Below are 25730 nucleotides of genomic sequence, written 5' to 3' on the forward strand. Positions count from 1 at the left end.
GTGTATGTGGTGGGGCCTTTTCATCTGATGGGATGAAGCTTCACCCCAGAAAGTGGAGTAACTTGCCCACGGTCACAGTGAGCTGTGGCCTGGCTGCAACCAGGGCCACGTCTTCCGATGTCCTGTCTACAGCTCTTTCTGCCCGAGAGCGCAGCCCTCCTGCCCCAAGTGGCTAGAGATGCAGAAGGGCTGGGATGGACGAGCAGCCTGGCCTCCCCTCCCTCCTTCCCCTACGCCGATGGTTGCTGGCATTGTACACTCCCAGCCCTCTTGGCTTGTTAGTCTGGTTTCATGGCATATTATCTCCTCGTCTAAGGCTGCTTTATAACATAATGTCTTTTTAACTAAGGTGAAATAAAATGAACGCGCGTCTTTTGGAATAACCGGATCTCCAGAGGTTGTCACTAAAATTTCGGGGGGTGTTGAAGCCAAGGTAGATAATTACTATTCTCTACTGAGTTGACTAAATAAAAACAAAATAAAACAAAAAACACCACCACGAAATCTCCATCATTTCTTTTAGCTTGCCACGGCTTTTTTCCATCCCACTCCTTCCCTGCCTCCCCTGCCTGTAACTTACTCCTGATGGGGCGGGGGGGCAGCAAAGGGAAGAGGAACCGACTGGTAGCCATGAATCAGCAGTGTCTACATGAGGCGGTTGTTCTGTTTGGCCCAGTTTGGGAAGGGTCTCTCTGTGATTAGACAGAGATGCCCTGTCCAAGCCTGGGGCACACACTCTCCCTCGGTATGTGGTCATTCTGCATGCACCCGGGAAAGGCTTTTTGGCTTTACCATGACATCATGACAGCTTTTACAAACTTGTGAACTGATTTCCAAATTCCAACACAACATTTGCCCTTTTGGGATGTGTGGGTGGCTCAGTTGGTTAAGTGTCTGTCTTCGGCTCAGGTCATGATCCCGGGGTCCTGGGATCGAGTCCCGCATCGGGCCCCTTGCTCAGTGGGGAGCCTGCTTCTCCCTCTCCCTGCAGCTCTCCCTGCTCCTGCTCCTACTCGCTCTGATGAATAAATAAATAAAATCTTTAAAAAACAAAAACAAAATTTGCCCTTTTGGGGCAAAAGCTGTAGGTGAGGTAAAGAAACCTGTGGGTAGAGTTGTTGAGTTCAGTTAATTTGGGGGGCAGGATCTGTGTTTTTAAATAACCAGAGAAAGGATTAAAAGTTGTATTTATCTTTGCCCACTTTATCCGTTTTGGTTTTCCTCCTCTTTTCTTCAGTTCTTTGAGTCCAACCCAGCTAACTCTCGTCTCCTCCTCCCAAGGTTCATGCAGGGCTTGGCTGCCGACTAGCTAGAAGCCCACCCGTGTGGGACCTGGTGCTGCACCTGCTGGGTCTTTGTGCTGGGTTGATTATCTGTTGGTCTACACCTGTGCTCTCAAGCGGGCGGAACTGCCGTCAGTGCCACCGTCACGGAGGGGCCGAGGTTCTGAAAGACCCAAGCAGCCCTCCAAAGAGCCCCCAAATGAAAGCATTAACAATCTTCTAATCAAACTTCGTTTTTTAATCTCAAAGGTTGATTCACTTGATAGCAGTAATTAGCACTCTCTTGGAGAAATACAGAAAGAGCACAATGAAGCATTCACATTTTTCATTTTATATTAAAAAATCTCTTACATCCGCACCCTAGTTTCTTTTCTTGGCACCTGGCCTGCCTTTATAAGGCCCTGAGTTCGTTAACCTCTGCCAGATTACATGGCTGCTCCAGCAGACGGAATGTGGATTGGGAGTGGAGGCGCAAGGTTGAAATGCGGGAGAGACTGACCTCTGCCAAGAGATTTTTTTTTTTTTAAGATTTTATTTATTTATTTGACAGACAAAGGTCACAGGTAGGCAGAGAGGCAGGCAGAGAGAGAGGAGGAAGCAGGCTCCCTGCTGAGCAGAGAGCCTGATGCGGGGCTTGATCCCAGGACCCTGAGATCATGACCTGAGCCGAGGGCAGAGGTTTAACCCACTGAGCCACCCAGGCGCCCCTTTGCCAAGAGATTTATCCTTCTTGTATGCAAATCACAAATTCCCTTGTGTGCGGAATGAGGGCCAGCGTGTCTCTTTCTCTATTTTCTTTGCAGTGATTTAGGAAGAATCGTGCACTTGTGCGCGTATGGGCGTGCGCTTATTCAGAGACGACACCTGGCCTGTTCTCAGATTGCTGAGGACTCCACTTGTCCTGCTTTCTGTCTTCCTCTCTTCCATCAGCTGCTCCACCGGAATTAGAAGAAGGAGTTAAGCTGACATGGAAACCAGTGGAGGCCAATCTGAGATACACACCTCAGTTATAAAACATGGTTCTTTGGGGCATCTGGGTGGCTCAGTGGGTTTCGCCTCTGCCTTTGGCTCAGGTCATGATCCCAGGGTCCTGGGATCGAGCCCCACATCGGGCTCTCTGCTCAGCGGGGAGTCTGCTTTCCCCCCAACCCCCGCCTGCTTCTCTGCCTACTTGTGATCTCTGTCAAATAAATAAATAAAATCTTTAAAAAAAAAATGGTTCTTCCATATTAGTGGATGTCAGAATCAGCTGCGCAGCTTGGTACCAATACAGATGCCTGTGTCCTACCCACCGTCTGATCCAGGGGGCCCGGGGTGTGACTCAGGAATTTGCATTTTAGTCAGCCTCCCACATGATTCTGATGCAGGTGGTCAGAGACGAGATGTACGAGATGTTGAGAATCCCTGTTAGAGAATCTCTGGGCAGGGTCCTGGCACGGTCTTCACCTCACATCCTTGGTTTAAGGACAAGGCCAAGGAAGTCTAGGGACTGGCCTAGGTTAGGGAGCTGGTAAAGGACCCGAATGGAACACTGGTTCTGGGCTTTTCCCCTTTGCACCATGCGCAGGGAAGCAGACCAAGAGGAAGTGAGTTTGCTTTGCCAGGGGATGGGTTTAAGTAAGGGACGAGGACGAACTGTCTGGCAAAGAGGAACATTGAGGAAGCCGATCACGTTGAATTCAGACTCTCATCAGATATGGGCATCTGTGGTGTCCTGTGAGGGCCGAGAGCACGGAAGGAAATGTCTTCAGAACAAATTCTGGTGACTTTTACATGGAAGGCCACAGAACCTTCTTTTACTTCTTTGGCACCTGAACTGTAACCTCAGCAGCAACGTAAGTGTCCAGGGCCCCAGGAGGCCCGAGGTCCAGTCCAGGCTCTGACAAGGACGAGCTCTGTGTGGTGGGGCTACCCTCTCAGTTCCTTGTTAGCTTGTCTCTCTCTTCCGTGGTTGCATCTGTTTTCTCGCACCCCCAAGTCCCCCCACCGAGGTTCCTCTTCAGCCTTGCACCTCCATCAAGTTCTGTGGACTGAGCAAATTAGGAAGTTGAATTTTAAAACAACTTCCTGTTGAGAATCCAGCAGCCTCTGTGCCAGTTCTCCCTCTCCGTGGGCATTTTGAGACGGTCCCTGAACAGTCCTCTGCTGTTTGTACTTACTGATGTGTCTAGAGGCATCTGGCCACAAGGGTGTCCGAGTTCCAGCTTCAGCACCGTGTCCTCTTGTGAATGATTGTTCGGGTCTGAGATGGCTCGGGGCTACCCAGAGTCCCTCCCCACACTGAGAAGCCAGGCCAGAGTGACATCTCCCCAGTAGGGACAGCCTCTGGCCACAAGTCCCTGTCCCTGCATCTCACCTGGGCCGCCCCACTGATGGGATCTGTCTGTCCCTTTCAGAAAGCAGACCTGGCCGTGGCGGGCCTCACCATTACTGCGGAGCGGGAGAAGGTGATTGATTTCTCCAAGCCATTCATGACTCTGGGAATTAGCATTCTTTACCGAGTTCATATGGTAAGAGACTTATTTTATAAGCATTTATGTCATTAAAGTTATTTGCATGCAAACACTGAGTTATATGGTAATAATGAATGACTCACAGAAATATTTAGATTTCAAGACTTAAATGCAAATGAGCTGGGCTATTTTTTTCCCGCATCAGCTGTGCGGACTTGCAAACAGGAAGAATGGAAAAGTCACACTTGTGGGCTTTCCAGTAAAAATTGCTTCTGCTCACTGACTAGGGATGGCTGAGAGCGAGCGCTCAACCCTGGGTGTGTGGTGTGTCGGTGAGTGGACCCGTTGGTCACTCTGCTTCCTCCTAGGGATGGGGTCTCCAGTCCAGATAAGTCATCCCAGCATTTTCAAGGACTTTGCTAATTCCCAGGTGCATCTCTGTTCACTTTGAGCATTATCTAGTGAGAGAATGCAGACTCCATCCTCTCCGGGTTAGCCATATTGGTGAATAAATAATGTCATTTACATCTGGCCTGTCCCCTTTTCGGCATCCTTCAAAAAAGAGAGAGAGAGAGAGAGAAAGACTTCTCTGCTCAAGTTGCCTAGAGTGAGTAGAGTAAGGGTCTAAATGAGTTTGGGAAGCCACACCAGTGGGTGTGAGGACAGACCTGACAGAGGACACTGGCCAGTGGGGGTGGTACAGGAGAGTAACAGGGCTGAGCCTCATCCACAATGGGAATAGTAGTGATGTTGCCAGGACACAGTTACCTGAACCAGAAGAGCCTCCTTCTCACCCTTTTATCCAAACTGGCTCTGAATGCACAGCTATTATACGGATTCCCCAATGCTCAAGTCATTCTCGGTGTCCAAAGTCACACTAACCTAGAATATTGCAGGGTGTTACCCGACGCCACAAGGCTGCCCAACAGGGAAGGGATCAAGCACTCATCCTACGCGCCTGCTGAAGAACAGACCCTCTAGCTTCTGACCCCTTCCTTGGCCCCACATCCCAGCCCTGGAGAAAGAGGATTGTCTGTATTCGCAGTCCCAGCCTGGGTTTACATAGCCAGGGCTGCTAGGGCATTGGGAACTGCAGCCCATTTCTGTAAGAGGGAAGGTCCCCTTGTCACAGAGCCCTTTGGAGCAGCTCCGAGGAGCACTATCCAGTGCTGGACCTCAGCATCCATCATGATCGCTGCCTGGCTTAGAAAAGGAGGTCACGGCGTTTAGAAGAAGAGGCAGTATCGAATTCCCAAGCTCCCCAGGCTAAGACAGAAAGCAGTGTGAGGATTTGGGCACTGTTGGAGCTGTCATTGATGTGGCTGTCTTGTGAATTAAGGGCAAGAGTGATGCCCCCCACCTCTTTTCCACGATGATGAAAGCTCCCGTTCATTGAGCAGCTCCTATGTCCCAGACGCTCTTTCCAGCCCCTGCAAGGATCTTGACTGTGGTTATGGATTGACTTGTGTCCCCTCAAAAGACATAGTGAAGTCCTAAGCCCCAGGACCTGTGAAGGTGACCTTATTTGCAAATAGGGTCTTTGCAGATCTAATCAAGTTGGGATGATGTCATACTGGATTCGAGCGGACCCTTAGCCAAGGAGGGGTGTTTTGTAAAAAGAGGAACATGTGGACCCGGGGGAGAAGAGCGTGTGAATTTGGAGACAGAGTAGCATGATGTCTCTATAAGCCAAGGAACACCAAGGATTGCCAGCAACCACCAGAAGCTAGAGGTGACAAGCAGGCATCCTCCCCTAGAGCTTTCGGAGGGAGCACGGCCCTGCTGATGCCTCAATCTTGAACTGCTCACCCCTGAACTATGAGACTATACGTTTCTATTGTTTTAAGTCACCTAGCTTGTGGCACTTTCTTCTAGCGGTCCTAGGACACCAGTACACTCATGTTGTTCTTGTAAGTGTAAGGGCAGAGATCGCACCCAGGCATGGTGTGCCTCGAGCTATGCTGTCTCTGGGACACCAGGTGGCCCCCCTCATTCATGTGATCTTTGAGTAACTTGTCCTGGAAGGATTTCTTGTGTACCTTTTCTCATCTGGTCCTTAGGACTGTTGTTTGAGAAGAGGGAAGGTATTAGAATTCCAACTAGACAGGAAACTAAAGTCACACTTGGAACTGACACACAGCGGGACCTGGAAGCCAGGTGTTCTAACTCTTGAGACAAGGGTTCTTGTCCCCCTTATACCTGTCCGTAGTCCCTAGGTGATTTTCCAGCTAGCATTGTGTCTTGAACCCACCTCACCTCATTCCTGCAACTGAGTCCCGAGACAGCATCCCAAAGAAGTGGGGGAACATAGGACCTTTCTCCAAATCATATTACTATGGCCAAGCTGTACAACTAGGCTCTGGCCTCGATTTCTTGATTAATGCCAAGGATACTAGAGCCCTACTCACAACCCTATGGACCTGGAGGAACCATGTGGGAAAAAGCACCTGATTCCTGGTGTTTCTACTCAGTGCCTGGGGATGTCCTCTGCTAGGCTACCCTCACCACCGGGCATACCACTCCCTGGAATATCAACTCCAGCCAGAAACAAATTCCCACTCACCAGTGCTCTAGACATCTTTAATTGGATTGTTGGCCAGATATTACCCACTACCACAAACCTATGATTGTATTAGTTCTTGGAACATGAAGTTTTACACATCAGCTTCCCTAAGCTACAGTGCCCAGAGGTTTGATCAATCATTAGCTTAGATATTCTGTGAGAATATTCTGTAGATGGGATTAACAACTGTGTTCAGTTGACTTTAAGTAAAGGAAGTTACCCTTGATAATGTCGGTGGGCCTCATCTAACCAGTGGAAAGCCTTAAGCACAAAAACAGGTTTCCTGGAGCAGAAAGAATTCTGCCTCAAGACTATCCCTTAGAAATCCTGCCCGAGTTTCCAGCAGGTGCTACAGATTTTGGCCTTAACTGCTCCCACAATGGTGAGAGCCAATTCCTTAAAGTAAATATATATATATATATATATATATATATATATATATATACACACACACACACACACAAATTATATCTATATCTATATCTATATCTATATCTATATCTATATCTATATCTATATCTATCTATCTCCTACTGATTCTGTCTCTCTGGAGAACCCGAAGTCATATGTTCCCCTTTCTGGTCAGGAGACCTCCCCACTTCCAGCCTCTACACTGAGGCACTGATCTGCCACATGGCTGCTCAGAACTGATTTATAACAGGGGGCCGAGCTGAATAAAAATTGAGTGCTGGCATGAACACCTTACACTAAGCAGAGTTGACAGTTTATGCATTTATTCAACAAATATTTATTGAGTGCATTCTGTGTGTGAGGCAGTGTGCTTAGAAAGTACCAAAAAATCAGCTGGAGAGAACAATCCTGAATCAATGAAACCAGGGGAGACCTGGAGAGAACAGGTCTGAGATGAACTTTGCTGTATCTGAATTGGCAGAAACAGCTAATACCACAGGATAGCCCCGTGGAGTTCACCACGAAAGCCTCAATCTGAAATTACAGAGAGAAGCTCTCTCTCCTATAATAGTGTTACGTTAACAAAAATAAAGTTGAACACTAGCGGTTTATTCTTTTGTGAATTTTTTTCAGGTTGAGGGTATTTATTATTTTGTGACTTCTTCTCAAGTTCATAGTGATCATTTTGTGAATTTTTCTCAGGTGGGAAGTTTATTATTTTGTGAATTTTTCTGAAGTTGGTATCTCAAGATGATTCATTTCACTTATAATCTATAATGGCCCAGAATCTCTGTCTTAATTCTGTATCTGAGGTCACCTGAGTCATGAGTGATTGTTGCCAAGATGTGAACATCTGGTGATGATGAAGCCTGTGTGCAAAGGTTAAAATAATTAACCCAAAGTATAAATACCTCTTTTGAAAATATTGCAATATCCCAAGTAGTAAGCGGTGGCAGGTATGTGTCTGAAGTCTAGAGACAATCAGAAATAGTGTGTGAATTTCCAGTCATCTAAGATTACCTAGGGTTAGTTTCTCACGACCATGGGATCACCAAGTGTCGATGATGTGGTATTTTCCTTCTCACCATTGACGTATAATTTCTATTTCTGTTGAGGCATCTCTCGGACCAAAATCAGAAGAATGTTTTGCTATTTGGACCCACTATTCCCTGCCACTCAGAGGCTGACTTAGAATTCGGGCTTCAGCATTTGTTACTGTCAATCCCTCCCACTTTCCCACTTTCTATAACTCTCTCCATTCCAGGTTCCAGATCACTGTCTCTTCCTGTCCTTCCTCCTACCACCCTGATCGTTGCCCCTCCAGCATTTCTGTTGACTCTCTCTCTCTCTCTGCCTGCCCCATGAATGTCCCTGGCGCATTTCCCTTCTCTCTTTGACAGCTCTCTGCCGCATCTGTAAATCCAACCCTGGCCACTCCCCTGAATTCTCGAAGCGTATTTCTAGCATGACTAGACATCACCTGACCATCTCATGGTCACCTCAAGTTCGGTGTCACAAACCATATTCTATAGAATTCTTCCTCCTCTTCCCCTGTCCCATCTCACCTCATGGCATCTCCACCCAGTCCCCCGAGCTGCCCTTCACTTCCCTCACCACACACGTTCAGTCAGTCAGCTCACCTCCTAGATGGTTCTCAAGCACGCTCTCCACCCCCACCGAATCTGCCTTGCTTCAGGCTTTCCTTATCTCTGACCTGAATTGCCATCCTGGTGGCCTGTATCCTCCTTGAGTTCACTGGATGAGAGGTGTGACCCTCTCATCCAGTACTGCGTCCCCATCAGAGGGTCATAGTCACTTCCAGCATTCTTGAAGAAGCAGTGGAAAGTTCTGGAGCCAGATCTGCCATGTACTTGCTGCATGTCAGCTGTGTCTCAGTTTTCTCATCTGCAACAGTGGGTTGTCATGCAAATTTAATGAGGATATGTAAGTGCATAAGTAACGCACCTATAACAGTGCCTGACCTGTGCACAATAAGGCATTAGCTTTATATTTCGTAAATGCACATGACTTGCTGAGAGTTAGTTTTTTAGTTTACTGTTATTTTTTTTCTTACGAATGGAATCGGATCAGCCTCCTACTTAAGATGATTCACTGGCTGCCCATCACTTAACAAGACCAAGTCCCTCCTTCTGAACATGGAAAACACAGCCCATGTTTCCTGTTCCTCTCACAGCTCCTGCTATAGGCGTCCTCACTGCATAGCACTCACCGCTTCACCATCACACAAGCCTCTTCCGATTTAGGTTTGTGCCCATCTTCTTGCCTCTTGGCCATGGAACATACTCCTCTCCAGCCTTCGATACCCAGCTCAAATGTCACTTGCTCTTCAGTGTGACTCCTCTGGATGGAGCTGTTGGCCTCTTTCCCTGAGCAGCAGCCCTCCGTCCATGTATTTGCTGCACTGTAGTGGTCTTTATCTCTTTCTTCCTACGTGGATCCTAGTGGGAAGCAGTTACCCTCTTGTCAGGCCAAAAGCTTTTATGATACAGTTTTTGATGTGGAAACATGATCATCCCAAACAGGCTATATTGGCTCTGTAATTACAGAAAGAAGAAAGGCAGGAGGGAAGGCTGAGGGAGGTACCCCGCTGTCCTGTGGGCAGTGAGCACCACTTTCTTTTGTGGCTCCTGATGGAGCAGCATGGAGACCAGCAGCCTGGCTTCTGTCAGGAGGCCTCATAGCCCAGGCAGCAGGATGAGTGACTGAACTAGATTCCTTATTTCTTTTCTGGCCTTGATCTCAATGGTCTGGATAACAAGAGGAGATGGGAGGCCCATGTTTCAGGCCACCCAGGTACATTTTCTGGTACATCTGCTCCGGGCCCGCACGGCTTTCCCCGGGACTCAGTGCTCCCTCCCCACCATTGCCTGTACAGCCCGCACAGACCGCACACAACCTAGCACCCACCTGAAAAAGCATTGCGCTCCCTGGTCAGGGCTAGATGAGCTTCCAAACCATACATACAGGGTCCAGCCTTTAGAGTCTGGGTACCAATGAGATCTGAGTACCCCTACTATTCCAAGAATGCGAATGAAATAACAGGACATCTGAAGTTCAAGACTCTCTTGATTTCCATGGCACATCAGCTCATTCAGTATATACTGAAGCAGTAAGGAACCCAGGGGCATCTGTACTCTGGGGTTTTATGATACTGACACCCGCTGTGAGGACTCCAATATCTATGTGAATGGAGGGGAGAAGAGCACAGGGAAACGAAAACATTCATATTGAACATCAGAGTATATCGTGTCATTTTGCTGTCTTTTTTTTCTGCAACAGCAATTTGCCTAATGATGTTTTGCCCCGATTAATATTAAAGTAAGTCTGTATTCCTCCAGCACGCACTGACAGTTGTAGGAAGGTGTCATCTGCGTGTGCCAGACGCCAACCTGAGATTTGACGCTTGGCACGTATACCCCCCAAATGGGTAATTACATTTAAAAAGTTCAGTGTTGACATATTCAAGGTGGTTGGGTGTACGTCAGGGTACTTGTGTGTTGACTAACACCTGTCTGGCATCTCTTTATTTAAGAAGCACTTTTGCATGGAGTATCTGCTTTAATACAGCAAACCCCCCCTCCCACCAAGGCACAGTACCATGGTCCCCATTTTATGTGGAAGGATGCTAAGGTCAGCAGTGGCTAGCAGGACCGTGGAGAGAGGAGAGAGCACAATGGTGGAGGGGGCACTGAATCCAACTTTCTGGTCCCCAGGTCCATACGCTTTTAACTACCCATCTTTATGGTACAGTTAGGTGCATTTCTCTATGTCAAGGCCATGTGTCGGGGGAATGTTCTAGAGCCTTTCTAATCTGAGAATACTATCTATCCTATACTATCCTATCCTGTTTAGTGTCTCCAGCCAGCCAGAGTACCTACGACCTCCTCGAGAGCATGCCTTTGCCATCTTCCCTCTGTAAGGTCCTCCCACCTTTGATTAACAAAGTGGGGAAGTTTTATGCTCTGTCTTTTCTTCTTCTTAACTCTTAGCTAGAGTCTTCTCTGTCAAGAAAAGTTAAAAAAAAAAAAAAAAAAGACAGTGATTAAAAAGTGAGAGAGGCATAAATGCCAACATTAAATTAATGCCCAGCATTTTCGTTGGATATATTACCCGTTTTTTTTTTTTTTCAAGAAGGTCTGTTTCATTTCAGAAAGACTGTCTAGAAGAATGGAGAATGATGCTAAGTAAACCAGTGAATCATTTCTAATACTGCTTAATACCCTGCTATAAGGAAACAGAACATGCAGAGTTCTGTTCCTTAAGGCTAAGTAACATGAGAGCCCATAACATGGAAATATGGTTTCCTGGGTGTATCATCATTTTAATATTGGTATTTTATTGGGCGCTCCTATCTCACAAAGCTCCAGGTGTTCTATCAACATTGCTGTAGTAATTCTTACATTCCCCCTTCATGTTGATGACCGGGTCCCATTTTCTGAAAGAAGACAATGGCACTCAGAGAAGTTGAGTGGCCTGCCTGGAATCACTCAGCAAGTCAAAGTCAGTGCCAGGATTGGAATTTAGATCTCCTCGTACTGGATTTCCAAAGAGCAAAATGAAAATAGATCTGCTAGTGTGTGGCTTACATAGGCAACAAACTCATGTGGGTGTTTTATGTGAGGAGGAATTAATTGCTTGCTTCTTTTTTCCCGTTGGCTTCAGAGGTGGGAAGTGCATGCTAAACCCAACTATCATCAAGACCGTCCATTGCAGACACCCTGAGAAAAGCTACCTGTGGGTTCCTGGGAGGGATAGGAGGAAATCATCTTCTTCTGCCTCTTCCAGAAAGAGGCATGGACACTGCCTCCTTTTATCTCTTCAGCCCTAAAGAGTATTTTATTGACTGTGGACCACAGCTGGGAGTTGAAGGAGACCTCTGAATGCGTTGCCATTTAGTTGTAAAGACCACATGGAGGACAGGAGGAGCCTTTGTCCTTGGCTCTGCAGGAGAGGGGAGAGGGTGCAGGGAAGGTAGAGAGTCGGTATCACTAGCTTGTGTGGTGTCAGCACAAAGGAAGGGGTGACCAGGATGCCCAGCCCTTCCACGGACAAGGGAGAACCCACCACACATCTGACCCACTCTGTGCCTTCGTTGGAAAGGCTGAGGCAGAACTGAGGTTGGAATCCCTGGGTTCTAAGGGCCGTCTTTCCAGAATAGAGCCTGGTGTTGCCTTAATGGCTTCCCTGGAGAGCCCTGGGGAACCCTCATGACTCATGGGTTATAACCCATAGAAATTCTTAAGAGTTACAGAACGTGACTGTGGCCACAATGGCATTCTCTCCCCAGACATCATTCACGTATGTCACTGTAGGGCAGAAAAAATATTTCTTGTCCATTGAAGAATTAATATAAAAGGAAATTCCACTCTCCTCCCTCCCCCTACACTCACGGCTACCATTAGCCAGAGGAGAAGCCAACACACATGGCTTTTACTATGTGTGAACTCATCCAGCTCTTAAAACACCCTCCTGAGGTAGGTTTTATTGTTACCCCCATGTTACAAAAGAGGAAATGGAGACCCAGAGAAGTTAAGTAACTTGTTCAGGGTCACATAGTTGTAAATGATGAAGCCAGGATTCAGTCCTGGGCAGGCTAGCTACAGAGTCTGTGTTTTAATTTACTGCCTGCCCTGTATTACCTAGCTCTCGTGTCCTTTGTGTCTGGCTCTAGACTCTGGGAAAGCAACTGCGTTCTCACTATAATGTCATTTCTTCTAGAATGAAGTTTCATTGACTCAATAGATTATCTTTAAGAACAAGAGGAATTTTTAACATGCAAAGGGAGTTCACTGCCACTTTGTAGCACCCCCTCTAACATTCAAAGGGTCTCCCCATGCTGGGATGGTAATCAGTTGGTGACCAGCCTCTTGGGTCTCTCCCACCATCAGACAGCATCAAGAATGCTGGCTCTGGTGTGGTCAGCCTGAAACACAGTACAAAAGTCCAGGAGATAGGGGCTTCCGGGTGTCTGGGTGGCTTAGTCGGTTAAGCCTCTGACTCTTGGTTTCAGCTCAGGTCATGATCTCAGGAACATGAGATCAACCCTGAGCAGGGCTTCATGCTCAGTAGGGAGTCTGCTTGAGATTCTGTCTCCCTCTGCCCTTCCCCCTCACTTGCTCTTTCGAATAAATAAATCTTTAAAAGAGGGAACTAGTTAAATTTTGGTGACATCTAATTTTCAGTCCATCTGCAGGGGTTGGCCTGTCCTGGAAGTTTACGGCGTAGACTCTATATAACCAATTATCTATCTTCAAAGTGGTTGCAGTCACCTGAAGAAACTGGTCCACCTTGCAGCCCACAGGACATGTATTAATCAGTAGAAATGCCTATAAATACAATAGAGTCCAAATAAATGATGATGGGTACAAATAAATAATGTTCAAGAGGGCTTTATGGGGTTGAGATAGAGTAGGTTGGGATTCTGCTGGCACTGGGGAAAAGACATGAGATTAATTAGGGGGATGATTGGAGCAAGTTGCAAAGATAAAAAGGAGAGGATGACGTGGTACGGCGGCCATCTGAATGAGGGAGAGGTGGCATCTCTGTGGCGCGGCGTGATGAATGAGCACCAGAGAAATTGAAGCCATCGCCAGTGATTTGAGCAAGGCACTTAACCTCCCTGGGTCTCCATTCTTCCATCTGTCAATACAGAGAACTGGATATTGAAATGAAGAGGACATAGTGAAACATTCTAAGTTCTTCGGAAGGGAAGTATCACCATCATATATCCTCTGGGTTAGGGAGAATCTGTTATTTGGAAGAAATGCCGGTGGCATATGACACCAGATTTGCCCCCAAGCACCAGTAACTCAGATGCCTTTGGGGGAAAGAAGCAATCCAAGGCATCCACATAGAAGGAAAAAAGTAGTAGGAGTTCGGAGCCTGCAAATAACATACTTCTCTTTGGCATCCTATAAACAGCCTGGGCTCAGCCCAAACCAAGGCAGTTTAAGCCCAGACCCCAACTCTCACATAACTGCCCGCTCCTTGCTCTTCTAGTTGGCGTCAGTCAATCACAAGTAGAATCCGATGTTCTCTTATCAACATGACTGATATGTTTCCAGCAGAGCGATGTTTACGTCTTGATCCTTGTTTGTGTGATGTTCGATGTTTTATAACTTGAGTCTCCAGGAATTTTTCCCACGACCGTGCATCATTCCTTATCACCCCTAACCAAATATGGCAGCTTTAAATAGTGCTGTCATTTCCCTCAATTCACTCGTTGTGATATAATCAGGTATAGATTTCTGACATTGAGCATCTAATGGGGTTTCAGATTCAGAAACCAACAATGAAAGATTTTTCCCACCCCCCGGGTATCTCTCAATTGAGAGACACGGAGTGAAATCGTCATGAATGACAGGGCGCTGAACTTCATGTCCGTTTGCCCTGAGAAACTGGGGGGTGTGGAAGGGCAGGGGGAAGGAATTGCTGGAGAGAGCCGGCCGTGTGTAGAGGGGGCGACTACCCCTAAGCTCCGGCCCATTGGCTATTTAGGCCCAGAGTTTCCAGACCACTCCATTTTGTGAAAGACGCCAGAAATCTGGACTTTTACATGAGGCTTGTCAATTCATGATAGCCACGAATGTAGAATGGGTGAACACAGCAGGGGAAACAGGCAGGATGTATGACAGCTGTCTGTGGTAAGCCAGCGGTGTTGTCCCTTTGACCTACGGGGGCTCTGACCCAGGCCAGAGATGGGCGTGCACTTGCCCAAGACCCCAGAGGAGATCATGGAACTCCATCCTGCTCATTGCATTTCACTGTCCTCCAGAAAATGTCCGGGGGCTTGGTGCCTAGGTTTCTGTTCCTGGCCCCATCCTTTGGCTCCCGTGACTCTGGCCAGGCACATGCCTGGGCTGGAGACAGACCACGTCTCCCCACAGCGTGATGGTACCTGAGCTCTGAGCTTGGTGTCGGAAGATGAGCGCTTGAGTCCCAGCTCTCCCACTCTCTGGCTGTGCAACCTTGGACCCACATCTCTCGACTGCCCTGGGCTTTCCGTTTCTTCACCAGTAACATGGAAATAATAATCTGCCTCATGGTACCATTTTCGAGGTTAATCTCTTTTTAAGGTTAATCTCACTGTGCATCAGTTCACCCTCCAAACAAAAAACCAAGGTGTCTGTTCTGTTAGCATCCTTGTGAGAAAGATGTAAGTGTCAAGGAGGGGCGCTGTCATACTCCAGCGACGTAGACACCAGTGGCTCTAAGCCCCTGAGCCCACCGTGCCATCACCGGGGAGGGGGAACGGGGAACACAGGGTGGTACATAAGGGGTGCTGAGGGCTCTTCCCCTTGCCTAGCACAAAGCCTCCCTCAACCTAGGAAGTGAAGTAGCCCCAGCTGTCCCTGTGTTTGGTCTGCTGGGATCAGGGCTGGCTAGGTGTTGGAGCAGCCCCTCTACACCTTGGGCCCCAGTGCCATTTAAGCCAGTCACCGAGAATCCAGGGGCAGGGCCATCTGGGGCCAGACCCACATCCCTACACCTACTCTGGCCTGCCCCGCCCTGGCCAGGGGCCATCCTGACCCACTGAGTACAGTGAATCTGGTTTTGTCTTCATTTCCAGGGACGCAAACCTGGCTATTTCTCCTTTCTGGACCCATTTTCTCCTGGCGTCTGGCTCTTCATGCTTCTAGCCTATCTGGCCGTCAGCTGCGTCCTCTTCCTAGTGGCTCGGTAAGCTTGTCGCCCCTTCCCTGTCCTCGCACCGCCACCTCGTGTCCACCTCTGAGAACTGCATGGGAGGGGTGGGGAGCGGGAGGGGCGGGTTCAGAAGAACTTGGGGCCACCCTGGAGGGGTGGGAGGGGGACTGGGGACCTGACCTGCTCTCTGCTGTGCTGTCCACCCGGCACCACCCATCCCCCCACCTACTCACGGCTTCCCTACCATGCACGGTGCAAACAGGCCAGCTTGTCTGAATTTGCTTCTATACCCCCAACTCTTCCCCATTCCGTTCCCCAGTCTCTAGGCCCCCTGTTTGGGTTTGGGTCTTGGGGGAGAGAGGACAGGAGGAGGGTGGCAGGAAGAGTACTCCGATTAAGCACTATGCCTTTGGCTGCCGTGGCATCAGACCTTGCCAGTATCTGCCACAGAGTGAACTGAATGATGACCAGAGCTGGGGGACCTGAGGCCTCGGGGCATGGGTGACAGAGAAGGTTTCCTCTGAAGAGGGCCTGGCCCTTCCCCAGCCCAGATCCGCCAGTGAAAATACAGCTGCCTTGTTGAATGGGAGCTGTGCAGGATGGCACAGGACAGGAGGGCAGGAAGGAAAAAGGCATTTGCAAGTAGGGTTGATTTGCAACAACGGGTCCAGATCAGGGGTTGGGGACAGTGAGGCCCTCCCCCTCCCCTGCAAACAGAAGCTGTCCCTGGGCCTCCCGAAGAACATGAAGGCATCCCATGGCTGAGGCCTCCCATGAATGTGCACAGAGAGGGTGCTCGCTCTCTGGGGCTGGGCCACTGGATCAGCTTGGGCTTCGGGACAGCTGGCTTCCTATCCAGAAGCAGAACAAGCCCAGGGCTCAGGGGTCACCGGTCCAGAATCCACACTCTCTGCTCAGCACCCAACTCACCATAGCGTAGGAACAGAAAGGGCTGTTACTTGGGAGCAGAGAACCCTGGGATGAGCTTCCGGAGAGCTGGTGGCGGCTCTGTTCCAGCTTTCTCCCTAGAGGTCTCCTTTGCCTCGGGGCCAGAGTGGCAGGACCCGACAATTCCAGGGTATGTCCCACCTCTGCAGGCTGAGGTCTCTCCTAAGAGCATGTCTGTTCAACAGCTCAAGGAGAACATGTACTCTCTCTAGTTAGAACACAGAACCCCAGGGCAGCTCGCAGCCTGCCCAGGGAGCATTGTCTCACCCAGTCTCTACCTCTTCCAGGAGAGATCAAAGCCAAGTTCAGGAAAGTCGGCCTGAGCCCATGAGATCCAGCCCAACAGAAAAAGGCCTTGCTCACAAGCTGGTAGTCTTCAAAGGCTGCTGTGTGTGCCTCTCAGGTGCCACCTTCCCCTCTCGGGCCCGGAGGCATTGCCACTGTCAAGTATCTGTTGTCAGTGACAACGGGCGAGACGTGCAGGAGGCTGGTATGCCGCTTCTCCACTTCACCACACTGTCTGCTGCTGCTTTTAGGAAGCTGTCTGCCTGAGCCCTGGTTCACGGCTCTGTAATTCACTCTTGCCCCCTTTGATTGAGCCCCAGTGTGTAGCTAGCCACAGCTCTCGGCGGACTTCGAGGGCCCTGGAAATGGTCGGAGGGCTTGGTTCCTAGATATACAGACACAGAAGCCTGCTTTATCCTGCCGGCTGTAGCCTGAAGCTTTTCACCCAGCCCTGGGGGCTTAAACTGCCCCCCTTCCCGGACCTACACACACACACACACACACACACACACACACACACACACACGCACAGAGCACACAGCACACACATGCATGCACTACCCCAGGATCCAACATTAACAAAAGGACTAATAAAAAAATACCACAATACACACACACACACACACATTATATCATATATGTATAATGCATGAACCTGGGTTAATACACCTACCTTAGGTACTGGTTTTTCAAAAGGGTTCCTTGGGGCATGAAGGCTCCCGGGAGGTGCCAGGGACTTTGGAGGGTGGTGAAAGGCTCGGTAGCCAGAGCTCTGGGCCTCAACTCCTCTTCATCCAGACCAGTTCCACTTTTATCTCTTGATCTATTGTACTTCTGGGTGAGATTTTGGAGGGGAAAACCTATCTGGAAACCACTAATCTAAGGCAGCCGTTCCCAAGCTGGCTGATATCAGAGTCACAGAGGAGCTTTTAAAAACGTGAATTCCCAGGTTCGATCCTCTCAGCATCTCTGGGGCCGAGGCCAGGGAATCTGTCTTTGAAGCCCAGTTCTAAGAGCCTGTGGGCTTGGAAACCACCAAGGACAAGCCAGGTCTGTAGGCCACGGGGAGAAGGAGCGCATCTCCGGACGCGAGCCAGCGATGACACGCTGACATTGTACTCAGGAACAGGAAGGGCAGTGGCCATGTGGGCGAGCCACGGCAGAACAACAAGCAGGGTAGGCCAGGGACAGGAAGGCTGGTGATGAGACTGGCACCCGGTTCCATGCCGTGCTCGGCACACCCCCATACACATCCCTGTTGGCACAGCTGGGGGGTTTGTGTGGGAGTGGATCGAGGAGGGAAGGCATGCATCTGGGGGGCACAAAGAAAGGGCATCAGAGAGGGACAGCGGGAGGGAGAGGCAGGGGGCTTAGAGAAGCCTTTCCGGACACAGTGTGCCCATCACACTTACCCGCGGAGCCTTAGAAATGCACGGAAGCAAATCAAATCCTCTGGGAGTGGCATCTCATCATTGGCGTTTCTTTGAAAGCTCCCAGGTGAGTCTGACACAGAATCAGGGTTGAGACCCACAGCCCAGGGGACCATCTAGGCCAGGGTTTCTCAGCACGGACCCGGGGCATCACGGTGAGCCAAGAAGCTGCTGATTCTTAGTCCGTACCAGACTCCCTGAATCTGAAGCTTCAGGCGCTGAGCCCAACAGTCTGTATTTGAACAAACCTTCTTGGTGATTCTGATGTAGGTGAACATTTGAGAACCACTGTTCTGGCTGAGGGTTTAAACACTGGCTCTGTGGGGTCCTCCGGTCCCTCTGTGACCACTTAAGGGGGCTGAGGGTGGCCCCCTTAAGAACACAGCACTTCCCAGGTGTCCCCTCCCGCCCCCTGCCACATGCAGCTTCTAGTCAAGGAGACTGCACGTTCATCTGTTTTGTGTTTAGAGTTCCACGTCATGACTTGTTTTGAAAAAATTTAAAAAAATTTTTTTTAATTGAAGAAAAGCGGTACAAACAGTGCCAACGTAGTCCAAGCCCCTTGGTTTTGATTGGGAGGATCCTGGTCCAGCAAAGGGAAGTGGCTTGGCTGAAGCCACAGACCTGGGACTGAGTACAGAAGTGAGGCCAGAAGGGAGAGCCCCCCCCCCCCCCGCTCTTCCCAGCACTGTTCTTCACGCCCACCCTCCCTGGCACTGGTCTGTGTTCCTTTTCTCCCACAGGTTGACCCCCTATGAGTGGTACAGCCCCCACCCGTGTGCCCAGGGCCGGTGCAACCTCCTGGTGAACCAGTACTCCCTCGGCAACAGCCTCTGGTTTCCTGTTGGGGGCTTCATGCAGCAGGGCTCCACCATCGCCCCTCGAGCCTTATCCACCCGCTGTGTCAGTGGCGTCTGGTAAGATCCGGGGCAGAGGAGGGGCCAGGCCCATTGGGGTAGGGGACCCCCGGGGGTCCTCGGGTGAGCCCTGCTCTGGTTGCAGGTAGCTGGGAAGCTCACGGAGAGCTCTGCCTTCCAAAACAGACTAACAGGGACCTGAGCTGCATTCCACCAGCTCCAGAAGGCTTGGGAGCACTGGCTTGGGCACACTTTGTACCATCTTTTTCTGTTCCCCCTTCCCTCTGCCTCGGAGGTCTGGAGACAGAGGGCAGGGAGCCAGGGCAGGAAAGGGGATGCAGAAAACAGCCTTGTAGGCACATAGCGAAGGGATTATAAATTCCTGACCTGAAAATGACCTGAGGTTGAGTGGCTGGGCCTGCCAAGGCATATGCAGATTTATGCAAATCGGAGTGTGCAGCGGGAAATGCCTGCTGGAAGAATGGAAACCCGGCTGTCACATCTGGCCCCCTCTGCCAGCTTTCTCCACCCTCCTCCCTCTGGGCCTGGCACTGGGACCTTGCCGGACCTGCCCACCTCGGCAGGTGTGGGCAGAGGCAAACTCTTAGTGGCTCAGAGTTGGACAGGATCTCGGGAGCAGTCCCCACGGCAGGTAGCCAGCCTGGCCTGCAGCTCCCTTCTCCTCCTGGCTCACCCAGGGCAAAGAGAATAAGGTTGAACGATTTGGTGTGTGGGAAAGCAATCTGAAAACTTGAAAGTGCTACATAAATATGTGAACTAATCATTGCTGTTAGACCATTATGGGGAGAAATGAAACCCACACACACACACACATATATGTGTCATATGTACACAACAGACAAGAGGCCAGCTCGCAGAATCCCAGTTCCCCAGCCTTGCTTAAAACCCCACTGTTGCGTTTGGCTCTCATAGCCTAAAGGACTTACAGCCTCGGTTCTCTCCCCCTCCTTCTCAGCCTGTGTAAGCCAAAGGAGAAGGGAAAAGTGGTATTTCCACCTTGGGCACCAGTGTCTGGACAGTTACCAGAGGGACGCTGGACTGGGATTGATGGGGAGGTAAAAACACAGCTGGGACAGTGACCCCCACCCAGCTGGGGGTTTTGTTTTCACTGATAAATGATAAATACAGTAGGATTTAAGACATCTGGGCGATTACCAGGTAATGCCCAGGAACCACCATGTAGATCAAAGGAAAGAACTGGGTTTTAATGTTCCCCAGGAAAAGGGGTGTTCTTGGGAGGGAAAATAGCAGAGTTCCGTCAAAATCCTGGAAATCTCATCAGAAGCCGCACAGACAAGCAGAAGTCGGCCGCAGACTCTGATCTCTTTCTACTTGGGGATGTTCCTTCCAGAGGGTGTTTTCCTGTGTGCTCCTCCGAGGGCTCCATCTCTGGCCGCATTCCACCCCCCGCCCCCCCTCCCATCAGCTCCCCAAGCCCCAGGCATTCCCTCCTCCAGAGAATGTCTGCCTGAGCGCCTGGGAGGGCCACCTATCTTGCAGGCTGGCCGTGGCCCACTGGCTCAGCAGTACTTTAAATAGCTGTCAGGGGCTGGGGTGGGGGGTCCCTTGTGTCTGGGGGAGGGGGGCCTTGACTTGTTAGGGAGATCCTCTGCCCCTCGGAGCTCTCAGTTATCAAATCAAGGCCTCCGTTTGATCAGCTCCCTGAAGGAGTGGGAGAGCCAGAGAGAGGGCCATCGCGGCCTGCCTTAGATTCCCCACCCTGAGCAAGGGACGGAGAATGCCACATTGCTAACAAGAAGGTCAACTTGACAACTGCTAATGCCCCTTTCACACGGGAGCAGGGCTCCACTGACCCCTCTGGAGAGAGCATATGAGAGAGCGTGTGATTCCCTTTCTCAGCAGAGATGATAGGCTTGCCCCAAGCTGCTTGGCTCTCTGACCCATTCCTTTGTGACCAGCGGTATAAAGTTCCCTGAAGCCAGAGAGAGGCCAGAGTGTACCCAGGGGGCTGAGGGGAACTCCCCAGCCAACTCTGAGGTTAAGTCCACACCCGGGGTTCATGAACCCATGGTGCTACCCCGGGGAAGCTAAACCCCTTCAGAATTCTGGGGATGGCTCATGGGGATGGCTCACCCCACCTCCCTGGCCTCCGCTGGGGGACAGTCACAAGAAAGAACTTGCAGCAGAGTGTGAGAGCGGAAGCAGGAGCAGGGAAAGCAGGTCTTAAGGATGGAAGGACACCTGGCCCTACTTACAGGTCACACGTAGGGAAGGTGCCCAGATGCTTTTCTTCCCATATTCAGTGGGAGGGTCTGTCTCTACAGTTCTCTCTATCTCCCATTCCTCTGGTCCTTTACAGAGGATTAGTCACCAGCGACATCTTATCCCATTTGATCTCACAATTCTCCGAAGACAAGCAGAACAGGCATTACTATCCCCAAGCAGACAAACTCAGAGGAGGTAGGTAGCTTTCCCCCCAAGGTCTCACGGGTGGAGTGGAACAAGGCCAGAACTGAAACCAGGTCACCTCCCCAGTGGTCTGGCCTATGGAGGCACTCACTGAGTTGGTAGATGACCTTGTCTCTTCCCACCTGGGAGGCAGCCTACAGGAGTCCTTGGACACAGTGGTAAAGGAGACAATGGGACTTCCCGCTCTGAAAAACCCCCTGGAATCTGTCGGCCTCTGGCTCCTGTGGCAAATGCTATGCTTTAGTCGACAATGTCTTCATAATGAGGAAAGCCTCATTAATTCAGACTCCGCGGATTCAGAACCTGTGATTATCCAACCTCAATTATGCCTGGATATGTCTTTGAACCCCTATAAACAAATGGATTGGGATGCAGAGCCACACCACTGACCAGATGGTAGAAGGCTTATTTAACCCACTTAAGTGAACAAACTAGTTGTAATGGCGTTAAGCATTACAGTGCTTGAGTTGCAAAATTATTCTCATTTTAAATGAGTTAGTTTTACCCAATAAAGTACCCCTCTATTTTGAAATAGTTTGCCCATTACAAGAGTAGTTTCTTTTTTTCTTTTTTCTTTTTTTAGATTTTATCTATTTATTTGAGGGAGTGAGAACACGAGAGACAGAGAGAGAGCGCGCGCATGCGCAAGAGGCCGGGGGGAGGGGCAGAGGGATAAGTAGACCCCTCGCTGAGCATGAAGCCTACCTGATCCCAGGACCCCGAGATCATGACCTGAGTCAAAGGCAGACGCTTAACTGACTGAGGCATCCAGGCACCCGCAAGAGTAGCTTCTAATTCTAACTTCTCAGCAGTTCAAAGGTGCTTATCACCAGTTAATCTTTAAGAGTTTCTTGTTGGTAGAACTCATTTTAAAATATGGATTTAGGGGCACCTGGGGGGCTCAGTTGTTAAGCGTCTGCCTGCAGCACAGGTCACAATCCCAGGGTCCTGGGATCAAGTCCCGAGTCCAGCTCCTTGCTCAGCGGAAACCCTGCTTCTCCCTTTCCCGCTCCCCCTGCTTGTTGTGTTCCCTCTCTTGCTGTGTCTCTGTCAAATAAATAAATAAAATCTTTAAAAATAAAATAAAACAAAATAAAATATGAATTTATCCATGTGTTACTTGGCAAGTTCCTTTGCTTCTCTGAGCCTCCGTTTCCTCATCAGCAAAATCAGGGTAAGACTTACCTCCCTTAGTTGTAGGGAATATGTGAGATGATGTATGTGGCTCATGGCAGGCGCTCAGCCCATGGCGATGCACATCTGATTGTAGGCTGCATCATGAGAAGACAGGGGCAGCCACCCAGCCCTGACTCTAAACACAGCCCCCAGAACTGGCACCTTCCGCTCATTCACTAGCTCATTTCTCATGGTCTCGAAGATGGTCTCATGTGCATGGACATACCTCTTTTGAATAGCAACCCAATAATCACCTCCTTTAAGAAATAGGGGGAAAAAAATTAATGGTCTTCTTTCAAGAAAGACTCACAAACTCTGTTCATTTTTCTTGACATCATACGCCCTGCCTCCGTTTTCTTCCCCCACGGAGCTGGGAGCTCCTTCTGAAGAGGGACTCCTGGTCTCACCTGTGTCACTGCAGGACTGGGGGTGGGGACTAAGACTCCTGGGGGTGCCTGGGCAAGGATGATTTCCTGGTCTTTTCTCACATAGGTGGGCATTCACGCTGATAATCATCTCATCCTACACGGCCAACCTAGCGGCCTTCCTGACCGTGCAGCGCATGGATGTGCCCATTGAGTCAGTGGATGACCTGGCTGACCAGACCGCCATTGAGTATGGCACAATTCACGGAGGCTCCAGCATGACCTTCTTCCAAGTAAATCCATTGGGTGGCTCACCAACATGGGGAACTGGGCAGAATAGAGTTGAGATATTTGTCCTCTAAAGATAACAACATCAATCTTCATCCCATTATCTCTTTCGAACATCTAGTTTGGAGGTTCACTTGGGGCTCATCTATGTCCTGCTCTACAAAGTACCCTTGGAGTTAATAGGAGTCCAACCATCCAACTACCCAAGACGTCCATTTTCACATGAAACAAGTCCAAGGCCTTGGACTTCAGTTTTCTGTTTTCCATAAAAGCCTCAGTGCCTGTTGGCACCACAACCACTGAAGGCATCATGCAAACACAGGTGTGGATAGACGCACACACACGGCTAAATTCTGTCTTCTTATTTGTAAAAATAGAGGCCAGCATTGGATCTGGGATTGATATGTTGGTTTAGGGTCAACAGAAAGCGGGTGACACTCCTCCTTCAGACAGTGTCTCTTAGAAGTCCCAATGACCCTGAGTTCACTGCCTCTGCCTGAAGGACAGCAAAGGACACAACCAGAATTTCCATTCTTCATTCGGTCCAAACCTGGAGGTTGGCAGCGAAAGTCTTCTCTAGGGTAGATGGGGCAAAACTGATTATCAAACCACTAGGCAGAGTTTACAGTGTCTTAGGACCCTGTTCTTTCCTTGCCTTTCTGTGAAAGGTATCAAAGTCACAGCCCCCTCTCCTGCCATGACACAGTGGTCATTGAGAGATGGAAGGGAAAAGGTTATATGGACTATAATGAGGGGATTGAGTAAGAAAAGGGCCAGGATTTTAAGGTCCACTTTGATTACTTCCCTTTTAAAACCAACATTTCCTTTCTCTTGTTCTAATCTTGCTTCCTTGTGTTCTTTTCCCAGAATTCCCGCTATCAGACCTACCAACGCATGTGGAATTACATGTATTCTAAGCAGCCAAGTGTGTTTGTGAAGAGCACCGAGGAGGGAATCGCCAGGGTGTTGAATTCCAACTACGCCTTCCTTCTGGAATCCACCATGAATGAGTACTACCGGCAGCGAAACTGCAACCTCACTCAGATTGGGGGCCTGCTGGACACCAAGGGCTATGGGATTGGCATGCCAGTCGGTATGCAGGAGAGGAACAGCCTCTTTGGGTAGCTCCATCCAGGCAGGGTCAGAGTAGCTAGGACCACCGAATGCAGCACTGAATTCGACAGCCCTGTTCTAGAACCAGTTAACAGTGACTTTAGGTGGGCATTCTTCAGGTTAAAAAAAAAAACCACAAAAAACAAGCAAACCCACATACTTCCATCAGAGTTCTCAATCTTTAATTATGGCAGGTCAAATTGATTAGTTATTAATTGATTAATTACTCAAGGACATGTTGATGTCCTTGGTGGATGCTTCAGGGCTTTTGTTTTCCCCTCTTCTGCTTCCTACCCTTTAGCTCTTGCTCTGTTGATGGACCTCTAGCAGTGGGAAGGGGAAGGTAGAGCTGGTCAAACTTAATTAATTTTGCTATTAGTGTCCCCGGGGAAAGGCTTATTACAAAAGGAGATAGACATGATGAGGTGAGATGGTTTTCAGATCATCTGTGGGACCCATCTACTCCCAATCAGCATAGGTCATTGAGAATGAACAGGAGAACTCAGTATTCAGCTGACTGTGGACTTCCAGGCTGTTATAAGATAGTAGGGATGTTTGACTTCCAGAAAGGTCTCCCAGCTATCTTTTCTAAAGGATATTCATGCTTTGGGCCTTCTCTTGCTAATAGTGCCTCCATCAGAAGGTGAGGGGAAGCACTTTGAACTGCTTTTTTAGATTGGAGAGGGAATCTGAAAATGTTCCCCTGGTGCTTGGAGCATGTACCCTTCCCTCACCCATTATGGGGAGCCACTCTGTATGGCACTGTCCTTGCCCAACACTGTTCTTCTACATGGCTGTCCTGTACAAGGCAGCATGGGGAGAGGCAGCAACTGAGGCCATCAGACCATGTGGGGAAAGCGATATATAGCACATACATCTTTGCTGTCATCTAATACACTCCTTCTTTTGATCATTACCTAAGTTAGAATTCTTTTGGATTCACTATATCCATGGAGTGTGAAAAGCATGGGTTTGGGGACAGGCAGACCTGGGAATGCTCCTGGTTCTGGACTTTGGGACCTCAGATCATTTAAGCTCTCTGAGTCTCAGTTACCCCATCTGTGAAATTGGGTTTCTAATGCCTACCTTATAGAGTAATTGAGGGGTAAACCTAATAATCAGGTCAGGTGCCTTAAACCACAGCATCTCCCACTTATGCTGTTTGGAGGGAACATGAGTGCCCTCCCCATCTTTTCCCTAATCCCCTATGTTATTTGGTAAAAGCAGATGACTTCTTAAAGATCGATGGGAAACAAAACCAATGAGCGTAGGCAAGGATACAGTTCATTCTTGGGCTCCATGAATTCCGACACTAGCTCTTCTGTAAACCACTCCGGGCACTTGTGAGCCCACATATGCCCTTCTTACCATCATATTTCATTGATATTTATTAATATGCAGATTACGACCTTTTTTGAGAGATTTATTGGCTTCCATTTT

At 49.3% G+C, this 25730-nt stretch overlaps 1 protein-coding gene across 1 annotated transcript in view; it reads left to right on the forward strand.

Moving 5' to 3' along the window:
• GRIK4 (glutamate ionotropic receptor kainate type subunit 4) overlaps window positions 1–25730 on the forward strand; it is a 416257-nt gene that overhangs the window by 369998 nt on the left and 20529 nt on the right. Inside the window, exons 14-18 of the mRNA XM_032868748.1 lie at window positions 3680–3793; window positions 15301–15410; window positions 18784–18957; window positions 23017–23182; window positions 24045–24270. Coding sequence (XP_032724639.1) covers window positions 3680–3793; window positions 15301–15410; window positions 18784–18957; window positions 23017–23182; window positions 24045–24270 — 790 coding nt within the window. The remainder of the gene's footprint in view (window positions 1–3679; window positions 3794–15300; window positions 15411–18783; window positions 18958–23016; window positions 23183–24044; window positions 24271–25730) is intronic.

Source organism: Lontra canadensis, unplaced genomic scaffold, assembly GCF_010015895.1.
Source record: "Lontra canadensis isolate GAN:19392208 unplaced genomic scaffold, GSC_riverotter_1.0 scaffold36, whole genome shotgun sequence".
NCBI classification, from domain to species: domain Eukaryota; kingdom Metazoa; phylum Chordata; class Mammalia; order Carnivora; family Mustelidae; genus Lontra; species Lontra canadensis.